Source organism: Sinocyclocheilus rhinocerous, unplaced genomic scaffold, assembly GCF_001515625.1.
Source record: "Sinocyclocheilus rhinocerous isolate Xijiao unplaced genomic scaffold, SAMN03320098_v1.1 scaffold1779, whole genome shotgun sequence".
Lineage (NCBI taxonomy): Eukaryota > Metazoa > Chordata > Actinopteri > Cypriniformes > Cyprinidae > Sinocyclocheilus > Sinocyclocheilus rhinocerous.
In genome coordinates this window covers 171,617-194,160 of record NW_015662579.1, presented here as the reverse complement: position 1 = coordinate 194,160, position 22,544 = coordinate 171,617, and the positions used below count along the sequence as shown (strand labels likewise).

Here is a 22,544-nt window from a genome sequence, read left to right as displayed (position 1 = left end):
CCATCAATGCCAATATAGGACCTTTATCTTAAATAGGGTTGAAAAAACATTTTACTTAAAAAAAAAAAAAAAACCCTTTCAATGTTTAATTTTAAGTTCAATACTTCTTTAATCATCACATCACAAACCTGTTTGTTAAAGAGCATAAAAAATATGATTTAGGTATAGTTGTATTATAGTGTCCTACAGTCAAATAATTTTGTGAGACTAGAAATATTTAATTCCGATAATTATGATTAAAAATGCTTGACAGAGTTAAAAAAAAAAACGTAAGTGTTTGGCAGTTGTTTACAAGTACATATCAGACTTTAACCATTGTTGATTGTAAAAACAGACCAAAGCCTTTGTATTTCATCTATTACACAACAATCTTAATCTTCTCTTTTTTATCGTTAGTCTTGTGTTGCGATACATTTTGTAAAGGAAAACAGTTGTTTTACATTCTAGTACACTGGCTTCGACTATATATGGCTGTGGCTTAATCACGCAGTCCTTTATTTAAGATCGACAACCATTTGTGGTTTTAAAAACATGTTGACATCTCTTGAATTCTGCGTTTTTGTTGTATACCTGAGACATGAACACTTGTAATGGTTTTTGTGTCAGAGCAATGCTTTGGAAAACGAAAGGTCTACCCTGTCTTGCAGATATTTCAATTTAACTTTATTTAAAAGCTTTCTAAATGTATTTTGTGAAAACTATTAAAAACATTTTGTACAGTATACATCGCTTTCTCCGTGATTTTCCAAAATGCAGAACTTTTAATATGACACCTAATGAAAACGAGCATAATTTTCAAGAAAATCATTTAGAATTGAAAACATTTATTTCTTCATGATTTTCCAAAAAATACAGAACTTTTAATATGACTCCTAATGAAAACGAGCATAATTTTCAAGAAAATCATTTAGAATTGAAAACATTTATTTCTTCATGATTTTCCAAAAAAAAAAATGCAGAACTTTTAATGACTCCTAATGAAAACGAGCATCATTTTCAAGAAAATCATTTAGAATTGAAAACATTTCTTTCTTCATGATTTTCAAAAAAATGCAGAACTTTTAATAAGACTCCTACTGAAAACGAGCATCATTTTCAAGAAAATCATTTAGAATTGAAAACTTTTTTTTTTCTTTCTTCATGATTTCCCAAAAAATACAGAACTTTTAATATGACTCCTAATGAAAACGAGCATAATTTTCAAGAAAATCATTTAGAATTGAAAACATTTATTTCTTCATGATATGAATTTCCAAAAAATTCAGAACTTTTAATAAGACTCCTAATGAAAACGAGCATCATTTTCAAGAAAATCATTTAGAATTGAAAAAATGTTTTTCTTCATGATTTTCCAAAAAATGCAGAACTTTTAATATGACGCCTAATGAAAGTGAACATCATTTTCAATTGAAATATTCCTAATTAAAAACATTCCCATTTAAAGACACACCAGCACGTCAAAACCCCTCTCTTCTCTCCACATACCTCATAACCACCAAAGAGCTGGTGAACAAAGGCACCAGCCGACCCCACACAACTCAAACATCACAAAAACACACCACAATAGAACAGGCCTATGCCATTCAGCACTGCCAGCTCTTGTTTTGGTAGAGTTACGATGGTCTAAAAGGAAGAAAAAAAAGCGAGTGAGCGTGGGGGGAGGAGAGAGAGGGAAGAAACGAGAAGAATAAAGCGGTCCGAGCGAGCGGAGAGAGAGATGAAGCGATTGTGTGGCAGAATGAGTTATTTTGCTTCACTTGCTGTCTCAGTGGGAGGGCCGAGGGAAAGTGTCCTTGTGGAAAGGTTTTTGGGGGTAGTAGGTTGGTCCTGACGCTTGCTGGGTCAGGTAGTGGCTTATGGGACTTCAGGACAGCTCTAGGTTTGTTCAAACACACCTACAAGACAGCAATGGAAAGTGAAAAGCATGGAGACATCTCGAATCACAACTAAAGCCAAGTTATACTTGGACAAAGCTGTTATATTTTATTTGCATGTCTTATTATACATGCCGTTTTGGGCTCAAATTAATTGATAAACTATGTTTGTTCTTAAAATATATTCATGTGACAACACCATGACTATTTAAGCTGATTAATCATGATAACAAACATGATTCAAAATAATATAGGTGACCAGTGAATATAATCTTAATCTCAAAATAAACTAGGGTATTCATAAAAATAAATCCATCGTTTTGGACCAGAGCAATAAACACACTAAACACTGATACAGCTGTATCTGTTTACAGACAATGAAAATGAGGCTATGAAACATTAACGTGTGTATAAACACATACCTGGCTCATGAATATATGCTTTCACAAGCAGATTTATTCAGAAGCAGAAATGATTAATTTGTGCAGCAATTTTTACATTACAAGTACATTTCCCCCCAAAGTCAAGCAGGGTCATGTCAACTGAAATTTAAGTCGTAATATTATAAATGCATAAGGATCTTATTATAATTAAATTGTAAATGAATGCAGTATCTTATTGTGGAGCCTGTTTTAGAAATAGAGAAAGGAGATTAATATAATATAATATAATATAATATAGGTCATGGTCAGCATTAAAAAAACATGGTAAAACTTGAAAAACAGGTCACCTTTCAACCCAAAAGGGAGAAAAACGTATATATTTGTGTCAAGAAAAATTAAGTTAAGTGACAATTTATGCACATTTTCCTTATAAACTTTAATTACTTTCATGTATTCGGACATAATTACAAATAATTACCATTATTCTCAATGGTGATTTTATTTACCGTAACAGTATTTTTCTTACTTCACTAAAGTAAATCATAACTGTAAATGGATTGTTTTTTGTTAAACAGCAGGAATTAAGTGCAGTACAACAAATCTTACTATGATGAACGCAAACAATTTAAGTATTGTTTTTATGCAAAAAAAATTGTATGTTATTATAAACATGGCAGTAAAGTACATGGCATGGCAAAATGACAACACTAAGCAAAAGAAAGAAACGATGTGTCAAGTCCTATTTTTATATATATTTCTGCTTTATTTAATTACATCCTGAACAGAACAACATTACGAACCAGAAATAATCAACCAGGTTGAAAAAGGGGGCGGCAAAAATGTTTTCGGCCACAAACCTTTTTTTGAACGTGAATAAAAACATGACATTGTTTACATTTTTGGTTGAAACTTTATAGACACCCAATATTTATTAGCTAACTAAGCTAATAAACATCAGGAAGCCATGACGTGCACTGAAAAGACACTGGCAGTCAAACTACGTCATCGTTATTTGCGTCACATTCTCGTTTTATCCAAAGAAAGCAACAGGTACTTGCTAGGTGTTTATGACACTGAATATCGTGTTGTATGCTTCTCCATGTTGTGTAGTTACTAAACGCTGCTCCATCTTAATCTCATTCACTAATCATGAGAGTAAGTGTGTCAGTGCAGGTGTGACCGTAAATTAGTGCTGGCGTAGTGCAGCTCCAGCGCTCTCCTGCCCTTGAACATCACGGGGGGTGCAGCGTGCAGGAGGAATGGGAATACGCTAGAAATCTAGGTGCTTGTTGCCCGTGGCAGTGCTGCCACATCCTGCTGCCAGTTCTGTTTTACTCACTCGACTCACCGTCTCTGACAGGTCTGGAGGCAAATGCAGTCTCTGAAAGAAAGAGAAAGAGGAAGGCTGAAAGAATAATTTGGAGGGCAAGTGATAAAGCTACAAATGCAAAACAAACTGGTACACTGCTATAGTGATGGTATCAGATGGTAATACCATGGTATTTTGGCGTAAAAAGTACGAGTACTATATTCAAGCAGCTAAGAAAAGTATTTTCTGCTCACCAAAGCTGCATTTATTTGATCAAAAATACAGTAAAAAGAGGAAATTTGTGAAATATTAGTACAATTTAACAAACATTTTCTATTTTAAAAATGTAATTTATTTATGTGATGCAAAGCTGAATTTTCAGCATCATTACTCCAGTCTTCAGTGTCACATGATCCTTCAGAAATCATTCTAATATACTGATTTGCTGCTCAAAAAACATTTATTGTTATTATTAATGTTAAAAACAGTTGTGTTGCTTAATATTATTTAGGAAACTGCTACATTTTTTCTTTGATTAACAGGAAGTCCAAAAGAACAGCATTTATTTGCAACAGAAATATCTAGTTCAGTTATCTAATAAACACACACACACACACAAAAATTGGGTATATTTCAATATTATTCAATATATATATACACACATACATATACACATACATACCTATATACCTATATATATATATATATATAATTGTTGTTAGTTATAAAAATCTGAATATATATAGCATTTTTAACTTATAAAAATGTAAATGAAAATGAGAAATGTTGTCTTGGAAGTAATACAATTACTAAAACCACAATAAAAATACATATTTACTAATTACTAAAACTTAAACTAAAATGAAAATAAAAACAGAAACTAAAGTGATTTCAAAATATGAATAAATACTATAAAAGTATAAACAGCAAATACTAGTAAAATAACACTGGTCTATATGGGCAGCTATGGAACAGAACTACAGACGTTAGCATCATTTAGTATTATAGCTTCATATTCTTGCATTAATTTAACATTTGTACAACAGACTGTAAAAAAAGCATCTGTATATTACTGAATACAACAAACTGAACCCTTCTGCAATCAGTTTAGATGAATAAGTGCTCACGAACACTTTTAGCCAGAGATGCCTGTTTCAGCTTCTTTGCTCCACACTGAAGACCTGTAGACGTAAGACAGGCGAGAAAACATCCTAGCCTGTGTTGCAGACAGACGAAACGGAGTGTGTGAACACAAATCGCGTTAGACGCTTGGCCATGCACCTTAAATGGTCAGAGAAGTGTAACTGTTAGTGTGCCGCTAAAAACCCTTGAGGGAGGCTCGAGCTTTTTGGCGGTTCAGGAGAAAGGTTTGTGTTTAGAGTTACGGCTTCGAGGAGAGTCATTAGAATCAAGCGTTTTATTACGGTAACTTGCCCCATGGGCACTAATCTCTAACAAGGCAATGAGCTATGCCAAAAGCTTGTGCTAAAGAGGCTAATGAGCACACACACACACAGTGTCGAGAGTAGTCAAGTGTATGATTAAATACACTTCTGTACGGCAAGTCAGTCGCCACAAGCTGAACATACCTGCAACTGCAGCCTTGATTCAGGTGACCTTTTTCCACAGGTTGATGTTTATCTCCTACCAAACAATGGGCTTCTAAAGCTCCTACTGTTTGTTGAACAGCAGGTAAATCATGTTTCTAAAAGAGTAGGCCGGAGGAAGCTCAGGACAATCCGTAATTTCCCTGAGCCTCTTCCACACGCCTTTAAGAGCTTCAGATCCTTTTCCTTCAAAACCCTCCAGGCTACCATGCATCCCAACCTGGAGACACCCAGGATCAAAATGTTAAGCTTATCAGGAGGAACATTGAAGAACATGAGAAGGGATCTACAGACTCTCATGTCATTCCAAAACTTTTTTCAAATGTTTTTATCATTTTTGGACCTCAAAAGATGTGGTCACAGTATGGGTTTGTAACAACATTATGGTGAGGATGACATTATTTACATTTTTGGATGAATTATTTCTTTAAAAGATGACCATAATTTCTTTAAAAATGTACCATAGTATCGAGGAGAATGGTTATTTCTTAACAGTTTTCCAAAAAAGTGGATAAAAAAATATTCAAATCTAAAAAAAAAAAATTATAATATAATATTACATAATTCTATTATTAATGGTAAAAACATGTAAGTTCAATATTTATTACATTTGAAAAAATATACCATTTGGACTTGGCTTTAATATAATATATTATTACATAATGGTAATATTTATAATATTAATATTAAGTAATACTTATATTTATAATATAATAATAATAATATTTAAAAAGTGGTTAAATATTGATTACTTTGCTAAACATACAAGCTTCAAGCAACATTCCCTCAAAGTTACTGAAGTGTAATTAAAAAAGAAAACCTACAACTTTGAATTGTCTCTAATAACATATAATAACATAACATAACATAACATAACATAACATAACATAACATAACATAACATAACATAACATAACATATAATAATATTAAATAATATTTAGAATATATTAGTTAAACATTATAATACTTTAAAAGTGGCAAAATTATTTATTATTTGATTGCCTCCGAGAAAAAAAAATGGGTTGAAATTACTACTTGGCTAAGCATACAAGCTTCTAAAGATCTGCATGCAACATTCCCTCATCTTGAAGTCACTCAAGTGTAATTAAAAAAATGAAAACATACCACTTTGTCTTGGCTCCTCAAAGCCCATTGTTGCATACAATTTGCAATATCATCATCGTTTCTTCACATGCTACTTTCAGCCTCAAGGCAGTCCAGATCAATCTGTACTAGATAGCGTGACTAAGAAGACTTGAACATGACACATACTTGATCACACAATGTCCTACTGTGTGAGGGAATACAGGAACTGAGCTCCCATAATGCATTTTATATAGTTTAAGTCTTAGATAGAAAATAGCTAGAGTTGATTTCTGCACCATTTACATCACAAAATTGAATTGCAAAAATAATAAAGACACTTTTCCAAAGTATTGCAGCTGTCTGCCACAGGTTGAATAAACAGAAAAGCTTGCCTCAAACTCATTGGTTGAGTCAATGCCGCAGTTTCGTGATGTTCAAAACAGACAAAACCAGAACAGCTCCTTTATACTTGCATATAAAGCTGGGATACAAGAAAATGACACTTATAACATAATAGAAAAGACAGCAAACTGAGTCCACAGAAACCTCTAGGATCATTAAAGGGATGAGTGGATTATTAAGAGGCAATCGTTGTCATGAAGTGCTTTATGCAAACAGCAACAACAATTTCTGCCATCAAGTCACTTGAACAAAATCAGTTTAAAACACTTGAAGTGATTTACAAGAGGCTCTCGAGAGGGACATTAAGAGTGGCTTTCCTTAAGAGGGTTACAAATAACACTCCACGTTGAACAAAACCTCACACTGATAATAGCTTCAAAGCCCTCCAGCTACTTCTTGTTGTTCGCACCGGCACTTGTGAAGAATCACCAAATCTCACAGGAGATTGTGTTTCAAGACACATAATGTGCTTTGGGATCAGAGGAGTTTGGATTGAAGTAGCAGACTTTATATAGTGTGAATGCAGTTTAATTAGGCAAGATGAAACGTAAAAGTAGCCCAACTTATCTGAATTCACTCTGACTTGCCCTAGTTCAAAAAGCATAAACCAAAACTTAATATATTAACTGAATAATATATTCACATGGCAGCCTCTTATCAAACATTGAGATTCTTTTAGAGTTCAGACCACAGAACATTATATAATGCAATAATACATCATTCTTGTAAACGAAACGCAACGCAACGCAACGAAACGAAACGAAACAAAACAAAACAAAACAAAACAAAACAAAACAAAACAAAACAAAACAAAACAAAAAACAAAAAACAAAAAACAAAACAAAACCCTAAACAGATTTTCGCCAATGTGGTGAAGAATGAAGTAGTTCCAGATCGGTTAACATAACAGAACATCATTAAAATGATTTGCTTCTGGTAATTTTAAACGGAGACGGTTGGGACTAATAACCGACTCTTGATTCCCAACACTAACCTTCAGTTTGTGGGTTTTCTTTAGCGGCATGTCTTCATTTCAGCTTTGCATTTAATAACCAAAATGTTAAATGAAGCATAGAAGTGCAAACTTGTTCAAAATCCAATGTAATAACATTGTCCATGTCTAGAAACATTTTTGTCTGACAGACAAGCACAAATTTTCCAGAGCAATACTCCTTAAACCGCAGATGCTGATGAACTTCTATGTTTAAGGGCAACATGAGAAGATACTGAAGACCAGCTTAGTGTAACTGGAACCACTATTACCTGTTATTTTTCTCTTTCACACTGATCACAATGAGCAGCGTAATATGTGACACCATCTCAAAGCTGAATAAATAAGCTTTCCATTGATGTATGGTTTGTTAGGATAGGACAATATGTGGCCGAGATACAACTATTTGAAAATCTGGAATCTGAGGGTGCAAAAAAATCCAAATATTGAGAAAATCGCCTTTAAAGTTGTCCAAATGAAGTTCTTAGCAATGTATATTACTAATCAAAAATTAAGTTTTTATATATTTACGGTAGGAAATTTACAAAATATCTTCATGGAACATGATCTTTACTTAATATCCTAATGATTTTTGAACAATCAATAATTTTGACCCATACAATGTATTTTTGGCTATTGCTACAAATATACCCCAGCGACTTAAGACTGCTTTTGTGCTCCAGGGTCACATATAATTCTTTGTTGACCACCACCCCACTATCTGGACTTTCCGTCATCTCCTGAAAGTCTAGCATTATGTACTTTTACCTATAAGCAATTAATTAAAAGCATTATAACCCAAGGAACAGCCATTATTTGATGCTTGAAAGGCCACACTGTTCTCAATACGAAAAGTCAATTTCAAGGAAATTAAGTACTACAAATGTTTAATCTCATGACTGACTTCTATGTTCATGGAGATTACCTGTATAAACGGTATATATTTATTTAAAAAAAGGATAAATATAACATAGATATATAGATATTATATATATACACAGGGCGGTTTATATATATATATATATATATAAAGCCCTGAAACTTGAAAAAATTCTGCCGATTTGCAAAAAAGGTCTAATAAAGACCTAATTTGTTAATGCTGCTTTCAAAAATATCAATAAAAACCTGAATGCACTTATCAAAATAGTCAACTATCAATCGTTTCAGTTTTAATGACAAAAAGAAATAGTATTCAAAATGTATAATTTAACTTGCAACCTCCAAAGTTATGGAAAAATGGAAATCAAGAATGACTGGATTTCCCCTGCAAAATTTTGTACAGCAACGGTAAATGTAACCACACCTTTAGGCATAAAATAATGTCTTCAGAATCATTCACATATATGAAAATCGACTGAGAATTGAACAAATAGCTGTAACCTAGCTCATCGGAAGATATAAATCACGTTTTTGTGTCAGTTTTTCTGGTCATTAATCCAAAATACAAGACGACTTCATCCTACAAATGGTTGTTGAAAGCAAAAATGCTATGAAATGCATCATATTTTGTAAAAAAAGTGCTAGAACAAAACGCGTGGCATTTTGGGAATCAGCACCCCAAAATTCTTAAGAAAAAAAGCAAATATGATGAAAAGTCATGTCATTTATAATCTAGTATAATCTGGTATAATATAATATAATATAATAGTATTATATTATATAATATAATAGATAAATATTTAAAAGCATAAATAAATGTGTATATATCCATACATATACACTTCCAAGTCTTCCAACTGTGATTTCTGCATGGCGGGTTTTTTAATTAACCATGTTTAAACAAGTAACATGACTTAGTGCTCTTAAATACAGCTCTGTTTCACAATATGCAATTTGGGGGACAACATAATTTCAGAACCATCGGACATGAAATAATGTGAAGTAATAACTTCTGGCGTCAGCCCTATAATTATCACAATTTCCTTTTTCATTTGCTTCTTTCTGCACATTATTCAAAATCCAATCCAAGTGACAAGCACCCGAGGACATGCGAAAGTACCCAAGAGAATAAAACTGTGTACCAAAATCAGTATCGTTCTCATTGCATCCCACCCTCTGGTCAGCTGTGTCCATTGTGCTGTGAGTCTTTAGGCCGCTGACTGCAGAGGTCAGGAGTCTAGCGGGAGTTTTCACTCCTCTCTGCTCGTTCGGATTTGGAGAGGTGCCATACGAATGGACCCTGAGTGCTGTCGGATGGGTGTTGGGTGTATGTTGGGGGCTTAAGGCGCTTGCGGAATATGAATGCAGAGGCGGGTGCCCTCAAGCTACTTTGGGGTGCAAAAGGCACAGAGGACAAACACGTGTAAGTGCTGCTTTCATATCCGATTGGCTGAGCTGAGAAATGAAGGCAGTATATGATATGACAGTGTATCACGAGAAACACCACCTCTGCTTCTGCTAGCTTCTCAAAATGCCTGTTTTAACCCTTGAGTGGAGAGTTACATAAACATTTTACATTCAAGTGACAGTAATATGTGTTAGCACTCAAGAACTGCTAAGCCACTGTACTACATCAATCTGAATGTACCCTTTTCCTTCTGAAAACAGAACATAATAGCAAAAAGTGACTATTACACGATGTGTACCCAGGAATTTTTGGTGATCGTATAAATGTAAATAACCAAAAAAAAAGAAAACTCTGAGTGAACAGTTTGCATTGAATTACTTAATGTAAATCCTTTTCTCACTGAAAATCAACATGCACTATCGTTCAAAAGTTTGGGGTCGGAATGATTTAATGTTTCTGAAAGAAGTCTCTTATGCTCACCAAAATTTGATCTCAAATACAGTAAAATTGTGAAATATTTTTACAATTTAAAATAACTGCTTTCTATTGTATAATATTTGAATCTTCAGCATCATTTCTCCAGTCTTCATTGTCACATGATCCTTCAGAAATCATTTTAATATGCTGATTTGTTACTCTAAGAAACATTTTTATTTATTGTTTTTATTTAACTTACTATCAATGTAAAAAAAAAATTTTTTATGGAAATGTCATACATTTTTTTTCAATATTCTTTGATGAACAGAAAGTTCAAAAGGACAGCATTTATTTGAAATAGAAATCTAGACATTATAAATGTCTTTACTGTCACTTTTAACCAATTTAATTAATACTTTCTGGATAAAAATGTTAATTTCTGACCACAAAGTACAGATTAAAGGCTAAATACAAACAACCACAGGTTAAAGTAACTAAATTAATTATAATTCAGTATAAAACTATTGTTTATTTTTAGGTCGACTTAAGGCTGAATTACATTTAGGACTTTTACCATCTGAACAGAACAGAAATATGGACAGAAACGGGCCAAGTACAATTAAGTGGCATTAAAAACACTTGAGATTCAGATTTGAGTCAACATTTACCAAACACTACCATATTAACTCCAGAATCTGCTCTAAAATATCAAACAGATGGAGATCAAATAGAAATCAAAGTCTGATGATCATATAATGCCGTATAATAACTCCGACTGTGAAAAATATGCAGACTGGACTTGAAGGGCCACAGAAATACTAAAACCAGTCTCGAAAAAGGTTGAAATCAGTGTTAAAGTCAAGTAATATAATGCAGCCCTAAGGTTCATCCCATCACCTTATTGTTTCCTCTGCAATTTTACACTGAAAAGAGCAACATGAAAGGACCCTTTGCTGACCTTTTTGACCTTTCCTGCTCATTAAAGACTGGAGGCGCTTGGAAACGATCAGTGATAAACTCCCCAAAAGGGACCACAAACAAATACAACGTGAAGCCCTTCCAGTCCGTTCTCCACTCGTCCAACAAAATAAAATATCAAACAGATGGAGATCAAATAGAAATCAAAGTCTGATGATCATATAATGCCGTATAATAACTCCGACTGTGAAAAATATGCAGACTGGACTTGAAGGGCCACAGAAATACTAAAACCAGTCTCGAAAAAGGTTGAAATCAGTGTTAAAGTCAAGTAATATAATGCAGCCCTAAGGTTCATCCCATCACCTTATTGTTTCCTCTGCAATTTTACACTGAAAAGAGCAACATGAAAGGACCCTTTGCTGACCTTTTTGACCTTTCCTGCTCATTAAAGACTGGAGGTGCTTGGAAACGATCAGTGATAAACTCCCCAAAAGGGTCCACAAACAAATACAACGTGAAGCCCTTCCACTCGTCCAACAAAACCCAGTCCCTGTTCTCCTCCTGCCCACCTCCCCCCAAACCAGAAGTGGGGTTCAAACACAGTTTAAACACATTACGTGCAGCAGCGGCGAGGTCGGCCACGGGTTACTGTGCCGTTCCCTCTGTGGACTGGTGGAGTCCTCTGGCTCACACTCCAGGCTACATGTGTGCTAGCGCTTTCCCCCTCAATGTCTAGCAGAACACAAAAAAAGAAACTCTGTCTGATGCTACTACAAATGGAGGTGTGGGACCCAATCCTTCAGCCCAATAAGAGCAACCCACAAGCTTAAGGGAAGTGTGTGTGAGAGTGTGTGCATTTGTGTGTGTGACAGCGAGCTAAAGGGTTCTGCTGTTAGCCATCGCTGCTCTTTATGCGTGTGCAGCACCGTGAGGAAGGAGCTAATGAGCCAGCAGGTATTTTCAGCTATCAAGACGACATGGGAGGAGAAACGCAAGCGAAAGACGGAAAAGGAGAAGGTGGGGAGAGAGAGGAAAAGGATAATGGCAGATAAAGACAGGGTTTTGTATGGGCGACTTGCCTTTCGCAAGGCTGCAGATCAAACCGAGACAAAAGGAGAACCGGGTGTATGAGAGGAACTTGGAGACAGAGAGAGGGAGAAAGCGGGCGAAAGAGAGTCTAAGTGTGTGTTAAAGTGCTTCTCAGAGTGTTAATGAATTGGGGTGTAATCCATCACAGGTTGTAACTCTTCACAAGAAAGAGTCCCTTTAACTAAAGGACAGCACTTGTGAGGACAAAGGCAGGCATAGTGTGGACTTCATACTGCAGCGCTGAAAAGGTGTTGCCGTTAGTAACCCCATCCCGTTGAACCATAACCTGCACTTTAACAGTCACAAGTCTGACCTTAACCAACAACACCGAGCTGACTAGAATGACAACTTCAGGCCAAAATTGTATTTTTGTACACAAACATACATGTACATATTTAGAAAACATTTTATCAAACTTAAAAGATAGACTAAAAGACTAATGCTTTAGTCTTTTAAACAACCAAGAAGATGGTTTTCAAACCACATTTTATAAAAATCACCTGTCAAGTTCCCGAATCTATGAATCGAGTCAAACTTGATGACTACAGGGACTCCTCTCAAAATCACACATTTAGCAGTTAATTTATTGCAAAAATTATGAAAAAAAAGATCAGTCATGAATAGAAAATTATTGTAAATATTCAAATCAGGAATGCCAGAATCATAATCAGAATGCATAGTTAATGCATTTAAAAATGTCACTAACCTAGCAAACTTTATTTCTATTGGACTGACGTTTATTCTCTTTAGCAGGTTTCCTGATCATTCTGTTTCAATTTCAGCGATTGAAGAACAAATTTATACTTGCATGCGCACATTTATGCATTAGGTACATTATCGTATGTCATAGTCATAGGCTTAGAATAAATTACACAGAGACTGATATGTTTGGCTTGTTAAAAATGTTACATTAAGCTGTCATAAATTTGTTGACTTTTAAGAGATTAAGAGGACTTTTAAAAGGTTTTGATGCACAAAAATGTTTTTATTGTCTTATACTACAAACACCTTTTATTTAAACTCGTGAAAATGCAGATCCTGTTGTAAATGGTGAAAAAATCACTTTTGAAAACAGTTGTTCCATTATTACCCCTTATTAATAAATTTATATATACATTAATTACATTTTAAAATGGAAAACTAAAGGGACTGTTTACATATACAGTCTATATGTGTGTGTGTGTTTGTGTGTCTGTACACACACACACACACACACACACACAAACACACACACACAGACACACAGACACGGTGTCTCTTCTGTTTTCCATTTTAAAATGTAATTAATATTTTTGTGGAAACCCTTTAACAATTTTTTCAGGATTCTGGGTTTTAAGGATTCTAAAAAAAGTGTATAAGAACAGCATTTATTTGAAATCTTTAATGTGAATGAATGTCTTTTCTATCAATTTTGATCAATTAAATGCATCCTCACTAAATACTTTTTTATTTATTTAGAAAGAAACTTACTATCTATCCATCCATCCATTCTAGATAGATAGATAGACAGTAGCTGCATGTGTATATGGCTCATGTGGACAATGTAGATTTGTAACTGTGAGACATTTGAAGGTCACTGAAGGAAACAGAGGGGCGAGACAACAACACTCCAGCAACTCCTCTCCTGTCACAACAGGTTTAGCCCAGCAGACATTATACCAGAGAAACAACAGCACCGTACCTCTGTTATGCTACATACACACCATTCAAATCTGCTGGAAGAAAATGCCTACTCTAAAAGAATGAAGCAAAAATCTCACCCTGGAAGCTAGTAGGATGTTGAAAAACAGAAATTAAAATACTATTTTTCCATTTTTCTGATGCACTGTAATTTTGTCAAAACACCTTTAAACAAGGAGAGTTGACAGAAATAATATTGTAATATAATTTAGAACTATCATATGTGTGAATATATTACTATGTAAACGCGTGATGTTTTAAGACACTCAGAAAATGTCTGTCCACTCATCCTTTAACTATAACTTGCAAACAACTGAACGTAGTTGAAATCACACGCTTATTTTGTAACTGCTCAATCGGCCCTTGATGGAGAATTCTGTTTGGTTTTGCTAGAAAAAAAAGCACAATGATGCTTGCATGCAGTTCTGTTACAATAATCACATCAAAATTACATCAACTTCAGAGAGGATTGCTAACCAACTGTCCACATTTTCAGACAGCAAACTTTCGCTGATAAGAAGAAACAGCAGGGAAAGGAAGAGAGAGAGTGAGAAGGAGAGAACAAGGCAGAGAGAGATGGCGCGGGTGCTTGGCTACAGTTTGTGCTGTGCAATTGAATTTCACACAATATGAGGCAGCAAATGACATGTAAATCATGAACAGCGTCCGGCTTGCTTTTCCACGACAGAGTTAAATACCGGAGGTGTTAGAGAAATCATACGGCCTCTCCGGAGGGCCAGGCAAGAGAACAGCAGGGGTGCAGAGGGCTCCGAGACACTGAAAGGTCTTCCTCGAGCTCCACTGAACAGCCAATCTGGCGCACACACACACAAACGATTGCTTCAGACTCTGGGCCACCACAATGAGGACGAGGCCTGTAATTGTGTTTGTCCACCTGGGTATAAAATAAGCATTCTGGCGATGTGATGCTGGCTTGCTGTGCTGCTGAGTCCTGCGCGGAGGGGAGCAGCCATGAGTGGATACACTTCATTACCCCCTAGATTCTCCCTCCAATTACCCCTAAATAAATACACACAGCCTACTGGCAACAACAATGACATTTAGCCCGAAAGGAGAATGAAAGGACAGCCGCGTATCCAACGCAATTCGTATGCATATATGAGTGTTGCTGGATAATGACCAGGGACAAAGACAGATACGCACACATAGAAATAATATCAGACCCCAAGGATCTACATATTTTAAAGATAAAGAGGGTCAGTGTGAAGAGTCCGCAGAGAAAATGAAAAAGATACTAGAGATCTATTGACACATTGCATTGGGCAATATACTGAGGCCTTCATGTATTGATGGCTCATTTTTAATTGCACTAAAGGAAAATTGCATTTCTTTGCTTGCAGCAGAACAGGTGGACATGCAGATAAACAGGCAGACAGAGATTTACAGACAGACAGACAGACAGACAGATAGACAGATAGATAGATAGATAATTGTGCAATCCAGTCATAAAAATGGAATTTACTGTATAACACGGAATGTCATGGAATTTGTCAAATTTTGAATGAATAAATCAAAAGTAGGTCAATTCACTTAAATCAAATGGAGATATGGACTAGTGTCTGTAAATATTAAAACCACAAAAAGACTATTTAAATATGAATTCTGCATGTCCTGTGTCTCTGTGTGAATGAATGGTGCAGATGCGTGTCACTAAATGAAGGCATAAATACATGAACAACATCTCCAGAACTCCTCTGAGATTCACTTCATGAGCATCTGACCACTTCATTAGAGAAAAACTACCGTCATATCATACACACACACAAACAAAACACTTTACAGCAACTCGCCAAAATAAAAGTTTGGTTTAACTTGAAGAAATTGTGACACAAATATATTACTATTGTACGGTAGACGGTACATCCTACTACTACTAAAATCATAATTAAAACTTTATTTTCAAGGAATAAACACACACATTTTCTTTTGTTTTAAATTTAACAGTAAACCACTTTTTTGCCAGAAAAATAAAAAAGAAAGGGTTAATTTTCATATATTTAATCAGGTCATACAGATAAGAGTAATACTTCTTTTGAATCTATAAAGACTATACGTTTACTAGTGTGCACTCACAATAACAACAAAACTTTGCACTTTTGTAAAATAATGAAAGAAAACAGGATGCGCTTTCTACCGTCTCGGTCTTTGTGAACTTGAGTGCAAAACTCTGAAACTCCACGTATACTTGCCTTACAGATATGTAAAATATATCTATAGAGAGCAAAATGTCTACTTTTAAATGAACCAATTCAAATGGAAAACAAATATTCTCAGATTATGTAATCTGTATGAAACATGCATTTAGGCGCATCTACTGCAGAGATGACGAGTCAGTGTCGCCGACTTCATCTCTTAAGCCGAAAACAAAGAAAGCACTAGTTTATCAATAAATTATTATGATTGAAATTTTTTCTTTTATGTTTTATTAATAAACGTGCGATTAGTCGACTAATGCTTGAAATGAACTACTACTAGTCGACCAGTAAAATCTTTAGTCGAGGGCAGCCCTAAACATTACATAGGGCCCTATTATTGTTAAAAAAAAGTTTAATTAAAAATGTTTAAAATTTTATGAAACAATTAAAAAATTAATGGAAAACACAGAATTTGGTAAGCAAGTAAATAAATAAATAAATACAGAATTTGAAAAAAATAAATAAAATGCCTAGGGCCCAAATTTTTTTTATTTTTGTTAAACTTTTAATAAATTGCTGTTAACTTGTATACGTTTCATGATTTCAATTAATTAGACATATGCAATTTAATTTAACCATTAAAACTAGAAAAATTAAAACAGAAAAAACGGAATTTGGGGAAAAAAATAAAGCAGAATTTGGGAAAAAAATAAAACGGATTTCATACAGATAGACTGACTAAAGTTCAATGGACTAATAGATTTATAGACAGAGGTATAGATAGAGAGATGTTGCGCAGAAGGGCGTTTATCTATCAGTGATCTAAATCATAATCATCATAAGGACAGAGCACATGAGCAGTCCGTGCACCTGCCAAAAGGCTGTTCCCACATCACCAGTTTTTAAGTCCTGCTCAGCAAGAGACCAATCACACTCACGGGAGAATGAATGAACACGGCCATTCACAAAGCAGGAGGCGTGCGTTCGCTCGTGGCCAAGCTAATGATTTTGACGAGAAACGCAGTTGAAAACGCATCCTGTGCAGTTGAGTGACACTGACAGATATGAACTGACACCAACAATGAAACGGGCTCATCAAAATGCCTGTACGGTTGGGAACTAATTGGAAACCATCACAGGTATTACATGAGCGGTGGGGGTTTTAATGTGCATCCAGTGCATTGTCAGCATTCTGCCATGCTAGAAGAAACACCTTTCAAAAGAATCCCTGCACACCTGTACACAAGCACCACCTTGGCTCTGGGCATACAGTTAGTATTTGTCATGCCATTCGATCTGTCGTTCCCACGGAGGAGGGAGGGAGACACATATTTTCACCAGCTTACAAACGGGCTTTCGTCTCAGGGAACAAAGTGAAACTGGGTTCCTGAGAAACAAAACAGGACACCTTAGTCAAGAATGGCAGTTATGAACTGTGGCATCTTTACCTGTTGCTCAGGATAGCATTGCGTGTAAACATTCACAAGATCAGTACATGCAATTAGTGACATTAACGATTAACGTCAATGCATGCATAGATGAGTTGTATTATAAGAGACAATGTGACAGGTGTAACAATGTGTAAGATACATACATTATATATATATATATATATATATAGCATCTGCTGTGTACAAACATCTGATAGACGTCTTTAAGATGTCAATTTTACATTCATTCTAAATCATAAACATCTTAACGTCATCTTCTAAACGTCTATTTGACATCTGATAGGAAACGTCCTATAGACGTATTTTCTAATGTTCTGCTATCTGTTCTGCAATCTATAAAAGGTACAGCTATAATACAAGCAGAGAGAAAGGCTGCATGCAAGAAACTGTATAAAAAAAATTAATTAAAAAAAAAAAAACGGTCAAATAATAGTATGTGAGACAGTGGTAATATCATTATGCTCTTATTGGTCAGTAGAGGAGCTGAGCTTAGCCTGTATACACACACACACACACACACACACACACACACACGAATCAGCAAATTAGAATGATATCTGAAGGATCATGTGACACAGAAGACTGGAGTAATGATGCTAAAAAATTCAACTTTGCATCACAGGAATAAATTACATTTCAAAATATATTAAAATAGAAGACAGTTATTTTAAATTATATAATATTTCACAATATTCCTGTTACTGTATTTTTGTGTCAACTAAATGCAGCCTTGGTGAGCATAAGAGACTACTTTATAAAACATTAAAAAAAATCTTACCAGCTCAAAACTTTTGAGCAGTAGTGTGTATTATTTATACTTTTACTATTCCCTTTATTTTGAAAGATAATTATCATATCCACAGTAAAGCAATACGGTTATGTTTTTTCCAAAATGAGAAAACAATTAAAGGCAGTACAATAAATACTACAATGATGTACTGCATAAAACAAAAAATAATTAAATAATACATTTTATTTTACAATTTGATCACATTATGCTAATGTGAATGAGGAAAAATAACATGTTTAATTGCCATAATGAAAAATATAATCAAAATGTTATTAAAATCTTTAAAAAAATGCATCAAATTCTTTATGAAACTGAAATTTCCTATTTTCTTATATGGAGGAAAATGTAATCTAGACATTTCTTTGTGAAACTCACCCCTAAGTACACACAAGCTGAAAGACATTTCAAAGAAAAAACGGCTGTGGATTTTCACATGATCGACAGCATCTGAACAGCAGACCCCACCCTACCAATAAAGACATAAATGCATGCAGAAGCTCTATGGCGTTAGTCTGACACTCACTTACAGGAACATTAGCATGCTAATGCCAGTCAGCATGCTTAATTGATTACCAGTCCACTCAGGCCAAAACCGCTCGAAGCAAGGAATAAAGCAGATATCCTTAGGTGGCCATATTGTTTGGGGCAAAAACTATTAATTTGTCCATTGCCAAAAAAAACCTAAATGAACACTAATTTTTTTTGCTTGTTGCTGGCAGGGTTTCTCGCTTTCTGGTGGCTTTCAAAGGGAAATTAATTATCTCAGATACATGTAGCTCTTCGGTGGGTCTGGGCTTATTTGCATTGAGGAATATTCAGCAGAAGTAATGGATGCACAATCAAAATACTGGCACCAAATGAACGCAATTTTCAGACGAAATTGTCTCCAATCCCACAGGAGCAAACGTATCACACACGGGTGAAATAAAGAAACAAAACCAAACAAAAGGTACAGGAAATTAACTGAGAATATTATAATAGAATAGCTGGGTTGCGCCTTCATAAAAAAAAAATGAAAGGAAATGTAAAAAAGAAATTATGATGTGTAAGTAGGCTGGCCATGAAAGGGTGGAAAAAGAGATATAATGGCATGGCAACGTGACAGTTGACAGCTTCATCTAAATGTAAGAATTTACATTCCAATTATGGGTAAATTTACATCTTAATCAGGTATTTGTGCTCAGTGCCTCGTTAGCATTAGCACTGGCAGTCATAGTGCCATGGCCACTGCCACATCAGCTGGAAACTGAGACGCCAGCCGCTCTGCCATGATCCGATAATACTTTTAATTAATGCCTCTAAAATTGTGGCTCAAATAAAAAAATAAATAATGAAAAGGTTTATAATAGTCATAATAATATTAAAATATTGTGACAATCCTGCTTAAATGTCAGTTTGCTCATTACACACAGCTATTATATGCTTTCAGAAGAGTCTTATGGACTAGTTTTATGGTGCTTTTTTAGTCATTTTGAAACTTCACAGCTTTAGTCTTCATTCACTTTGTCAATTATGAAAACTGGCCAGTAATTTTTATTTTACATCTTTGGACACTATATTAAAGCACAAACTATTCTCGTTAATTTCTCAATTAAGCACCTTCACTCTGTACAAAAATCATATGAAGAGCTAACCCTACGCTGCACAAAGTAAATGAAGTGTGTCCTCGTGACATCTTTCTATCGCCTTCCCTAAGCCCACACTAAAACATAAAGGTCAGTGAGTTAGTCCTGCTTCACTGATGCCCATTACCAGCACCTTAATCAAATAGTAGCAATAAAAATGCCAACTGAAAGAAGATGTAAAAATGCAGAAAACCCAGATGATTAGCAAGAGGAGACTTTCATAACTAAACCATTCATAAGTAAATAAAAAAAAATAAAAATCAAAAACCAATCAACAAAACAAAACAAAAAACAAAACGGTTGAGCCAAAATATTTATCAGGAAAAAGTAATAAATGTTTTCTTTTTTAGGCTCATATAGTTTTTTGTAAACTTGAGATATAACCTAAATATTTAAATATAAACACAGGGCTAAAAAAACATTTATATATATACAGTGGTGTGAAAAAGTGTTAGCCCCCTTCCTGATTTCTTATTTTTAGGGCAAAGGGCAAAAGCAACTTAAAGTTTAAACTTCCTTTTAAAAAATCTCATACTGTAACTGAAGTATCACCCATTCATGAAATGTAATAGGTTATTCTCAAAAAATTAAATAAAATGAGAATTTACTTGTGCCAAAGTAAAAAGTACATATAATGAAAAAAATATTTAATATGATAAAAAAGTAGCACATAATGGGATGAGAAGAGGCAAAATCCAAAAGTTGTTTTAGAGTGGAGAAACAAGTGTGTTTTAAACAAAATAATATTTTACTTTATTTATTAGAATTCATTATTATTTAAATGATTTATAAATGTATTATAAATATATATTTTTATATAAATAATAATAGTTATTTATAATTATTAAATAATTTTATTATAAATACTAATTTATTAAATTATATTGTTTATTAAAATAAATGAGAAAAGTCCTTTGAGAACACTGCTCGTACAACAAGAATGTGTTGAGGGGCAAAGAAAAGAAATGAGTTGGTAGAAGCAGAAAAAAGAAAAAAGAGAAAGAGTACGTACGACTTGTCTGTTATACGACTCTGCTGCTCTCATATTCACGCGACTCATGCATTTGTGTTCCGTTTCACACCGGCCCAGCACGCAACCTTCCATTTCCCAACACACAAACACACACAGACTCACCCACAGTAAACACTATGCCCCAGTGCTTTGAACAGCCAGAAGACAGACGGACATCCAAAACATCTCCGCCACTTTATATCTCCATAGACACTAAAAGCCAGCAGGCTAAATGGCTGTCCATGTTTGACAACAGCGGGCAATACAACAGACTGAAATAAAAATAATAGTTCATATAACAAGGAAACTAAAGGAAATTGAAAAGATCTCTGCCTAAACCCTAGTATCAAATTATGGAAACGTTTACCTACTTTTGGCACTTATAATTTCCCACTCGGTCTAAATTTCTGCCAAAATCAGATACAAACTGAACTATATTACAGACACACAGACTCACCCACAGTAAACACTATGCCCCAGTGCTTTGAACAGCCAGAAGACAGACGGACATCCAAAACATCTCCGCCACTTTATATCTCCATAGACACTAAAAGCCAGCAGGCTAAATGGCTGTCCATGTTTGACAACAGCGGGCAATACAACAGACTGAAATAAAAATAATAGTTCATATAACAAGGAAACTAAAGGAAATTGAAAAGATCTCTGCCTAAACCCTAGTATCAAATTATGGAAACGTTTACCTACTTTTGGCACTTATAATTTCCCACTCGGTAATTTCTGACCCCAAAATCAGATACAAACTGAACTATATTACAGCCCTATCCAATCTAATACTTCAATAAAGAAATCAAATTTAAACTAATGAAATAATAAAAACTAAATCTGCAAGATGGACTGCATTCTTAATAAGATAATCAATTATGTCATGAACACCTTTTAGATAGCTTAGGTATCTCTAATATAGATATAATGGAGAACTAATAATCCCAATACACAAGTATACATATGTACGTGTGCATATAAACACAAACACTTTAGCAATGGTTTAACAATGCAGAAATCACAGCAAACGTGCGTGATTGCAGCAGTGTGCATGTGAGGGGGATGGGACAAACTGGAGGCACGCCAGGGATAGGTGAGCTGTCACTGGTCATTAACATCACCGCCATGATACAAGGAAGCAGGGGAGGCTGGGGGAAGTGGGCGGAGATTTTTTGGCCATGAAATGTAAGTGTGATGGAAAACTTGCTCTCCTACCCTTCTGAATTGCCACATGGCAGTTGCCTCATGGGAAAGCCTGGCACGCAAACACCTTATATCTCAATAGCAAAAGAAAGGATGTGATGTTCAGAACATGGTAACTACAGTAATTATCAAAGTGGGTAGTAATGTCCTCTGGGGGCATTTGGCCACGGGTGTTTTTACACCATAGACAAGGTTTGAGAAGAAATAAATCATTATGAAAATCTAATTATATTTTCCTTATTATATTCATTATTTC

General features: G+C 34.8%; 1 protein-coding gene across 1 annotated transcript in view; it reads right to left on the bottom strand.

Moving 5' to 3' along the window:
- Positions 1-2,960: 2,960 nt before the first annotated feature.
- LOC107728084 (elongator complex protein 4-like) overlaps positions 2,961-22,544 on the bottom strand; it is a 77,495-nt gene continuing 57,911 nt past the window's right edge. The window contains exon 9 of the mRNA XM_016538158.1: positions 2,961-3,638. Within this exon, the coding sequence (XP_016393644.1) occupies positions 3,528-3,638 (111 nt within the window). The 3' untranslated portion in view covers positions 2,961-3,527. The remainder of the gene's footprint in view (positions 3,639-22,544) is intronic.